Here is a 2,942-nt window from a genome sequence, read left to right as displayed (position 1 = left end):
TGTATCATTTCTTTTATACTCTTGTCTCTCCATTGCTTGGAACAATATCTGAGACCTAGAAAACATGCAAATATTTATTGAATAGACAATTTTTTTCATGTCCCAAAGTATACAATCCTAAAGGGAGAACTCCTAGACTTTTCAGTTGTATGAGTTAGTATATTATCCTACTTTAAAACAGCTGAGTTTTGATGTCTAGCCTGAAGAATCCTTGAACTGAATAATCCTGTGATCATGTTTTCCATGCCACAGCCTTACTACCTAGCTCATCAAAAGAAAAGAAAACCCTCAAAAACTCAAACTCATTGCTATCGAGTGGATGATGCTGACTCTCAGTGACCCTCTAGGACAGGGTAGAACTTCCCGCTGTGGGTTCCTGATACACTAACTCTCTATGGGTGTGGAAAGGCCCATCTTTCTCCCTCAGAGTGGTTGGTGATTTCAAACTGCTGACCTTCCAGTTAACAACCCAATCTGTAACCACTACAGCACCAGGGCTCACTTTCTGCTCTCGAGCTCTCTTCCCGTCTTTGATTCCCCTCTCCTTTTCTCTCCACCACCTATTTGACTTGTTATGAGCCCGGCCATTGCTCATAGCTGGTCAGATGGGTGCTGGAGGGAAAAGGAGAAGAGAATAAGAGAGGAGAAGAGAGCACAAGGGCAGAAGGGGGGTGACAAAGGCAGATAGAAAGAGGGACCAATGAAATAACAGAAGGATCTGCCTATGGTTGGATGTGAGAGGGAGAAGCACAAGGTCTACTCCCATCTCTACTCACCGATGGCCAAGGTCATCACTCGGAGTTGGCTGCGTACCAATTTCACCACTTCACTTTTCTGCAGAGGCGTGGCTCGGCAACAGACCACAGCTTGACACCAAGCAGTCAGCTCTAGGAACTGCCTTTGAAGACTCTCTTGCAGGGCAAACTCTAGGGTCTTTCCAGTGATAACAAGCGCCGCCCGCAGCCTCAAGTCCTGGGGGCCAGGAGGTTGGTGGGAATATGCAGTCAACGGTACTTGCTCTGAAGAAGCACCGAGGTTCTTCTGAAGTTCCTTCAGAATGGTGCTCATCAGCGTCTCACAGGTGTCCTTGAAACAAGAGACAAAGAAGGTCAACACGTGGGGCTCCAAAGTGACCACTTCCACCTAAATTTATCATTTCCATTCTTTATCAATTGCTGCATCAAGGCAACCCCAGAGAAGAATAATCTGTTCTTATCAAAGACTTCACAGGTCTTCCCATGGGGTACTGTGTGGATGTTGGGATGGGTTAAAAGGCGGAGGGGCTATCTCAACCTCAACTCCTGATGTGTGCAATTTGTCTTTTCAAACCGCGAATCTCAAAAGTGCTTTGCTCTTGTTCTGCCGTTTACTAGGAGCATCTGCTGGACTTTAGGCAAATTATATAACCATAACCGCTCTGACCTTTAGTTTTGTCATCTGACAAATGGGAATATTATCGGCAGCAACATGTTATTGTGAGGAATAAGTGAATTGATAGCTACAGGGCTCTTCGTGGAGAGCATGCCCACAGCAGACATGGACAATCGTCTTTATTGAGTTTATCTTCTCTTTGATTCAATACATTATTCATTCATCACTAAGTGTTTATGGAGAATTTACCATACATTAGGAACAATTCAGGGTCCTACGGATATATCAATGAACTCATAAGGTCGCACCCTGATGGGGCATCAAGCTGATCTGGGTTTCTTCAGGGTGTTTGCCCAGAGGTCTATGCAAGGTAAGGCAAGTCCGGCTCTACGCACTACTTGAGTAGCTCCCACGAGCAGTTTCTATTCATATGCCAGGTTTCACTGGAAGCTGGGGGAGGGCATTGAGCAATTTAGAACTAACTGCCATAAGGGCTGTTTGAGATAGCTTTCTGTGCTCATCCCGTGTGGGTTGTGCAATGCTTTCCTCTTACCCTGCTAATCAGAAAGTCCTTGAAAGGCAGAGAAGAGTCTCAATTTACTCATGAAGACTGATTCCAGAGGTCACGTTACAGCAGGTGCCCAATGACTACTTGTTGGAGGGTTTAACCATACACTTATCCAGAAATTATCTTGTAAGTGATCACTAAAGGCCAGCTAATATATCCAGGAGCATGCATTTAATTTTACGCACTAAATCTGAAATATTTTATTCATGCAAGAAGCCCTTAATCAGAGTCCATTCAGTCTAATTTTATATTCTGTTTTGTCAAGTAGTATTTCTCAGGCTACCACAAAATAAAAGGCATAGGATAGAGTGGATTCATGGGTATCGGCACGGCACCACAGAGCCTTAATAACCCTTGCAACGGATGAATTGGGTTCTCCCCAAACATGTGCTTATCGGTCCATTTAAGAATCAGCTCTATTTGTTGTTGGCGAGACAGAATCCATGCAGTGTTTTAAGTCAACCTCCTTTTGACTTATTGAATATTCAAAATGCTCAACAAGCAATGAGAGAAACCGCAATGAAGGAAGAGAGATGCCAATACATAGGAACGTTGCCCCGGAGCCGAAGCTCAGGAGACAGGACCGGACACCTTCAGAGCGGACACCTCCAGACTGGACACCTCCAGACCGGACACCGAGAGAAAGCCTTCTCCCTGGTTCACCACCCTGATTCCAAACAGCTGGCCTCAGAACCTTGAGAAAATAGATTTCTGCATGTTAAAGGCACTCCTTGTGATTTTCCTGGCATAGCACCACTTGATAACTAAGACAGGCATCTTAATTTGAAATGAGGTTCTCAGTATGAAAATGGAGCTCAGACCATCCTTATTTTAGGAACAAGTGATTCTACACACCTCAAAAATCCAAAGGAAAAGCGAACACAGATGAACTAAATTGTTCATTATGGGCTTAATATGTAAAACAAAATGTATTTATATTTAAATATATACCTCTTTATATAGATATAAAAACCTATTGGGGTTAGTTAAATGAAGATGATAA

General features: G+C 43.6%; 1 protein-coding gene across 1 annotated transcript in view; it reads right to left on the bottom strand.

Moving 5' to 3' along the window:
- ATP10D (ATPase phospholipid transporting 10D (putative)) overlaps positions 1–2,942 on the bottom strand; it is a 144,008-nt gene that overhangs the window by 26,904 nt on the left and 114,162 nt on the right. Inside the window, exon 16 of the mRNA XM_030888553.2 lies at positions 777–1,086. Within this exon, the coding sequence (XP_030744413.1) occupies positions 777–1,086 (310 nt within the window). The remainder of the gene's footprint in view (positions 1–776; positions 1,087–2,942) is intronic.

Source organism: Echinops telfairi, unplaced genomic scaffold (genome assembly GCF_000313985.2).
Source record: "Echinops telfairi isolate 266 unplaced genomic scaffold, ASM31398v2 ScPeMD7_7468;HRSCAF=8506_0, whole genome shotgun sequence".
Classification (NCBI taxonomy): domain Eukaryota; kingdom Metazoa; phylum Chordata; class Mammalia; order Afrosoricida; family Tenrecidae; genus Echinops; species Echinops telfairi.
This window is presented reverse-complemented; position numbering and strand designations above follow the sequence as displayed.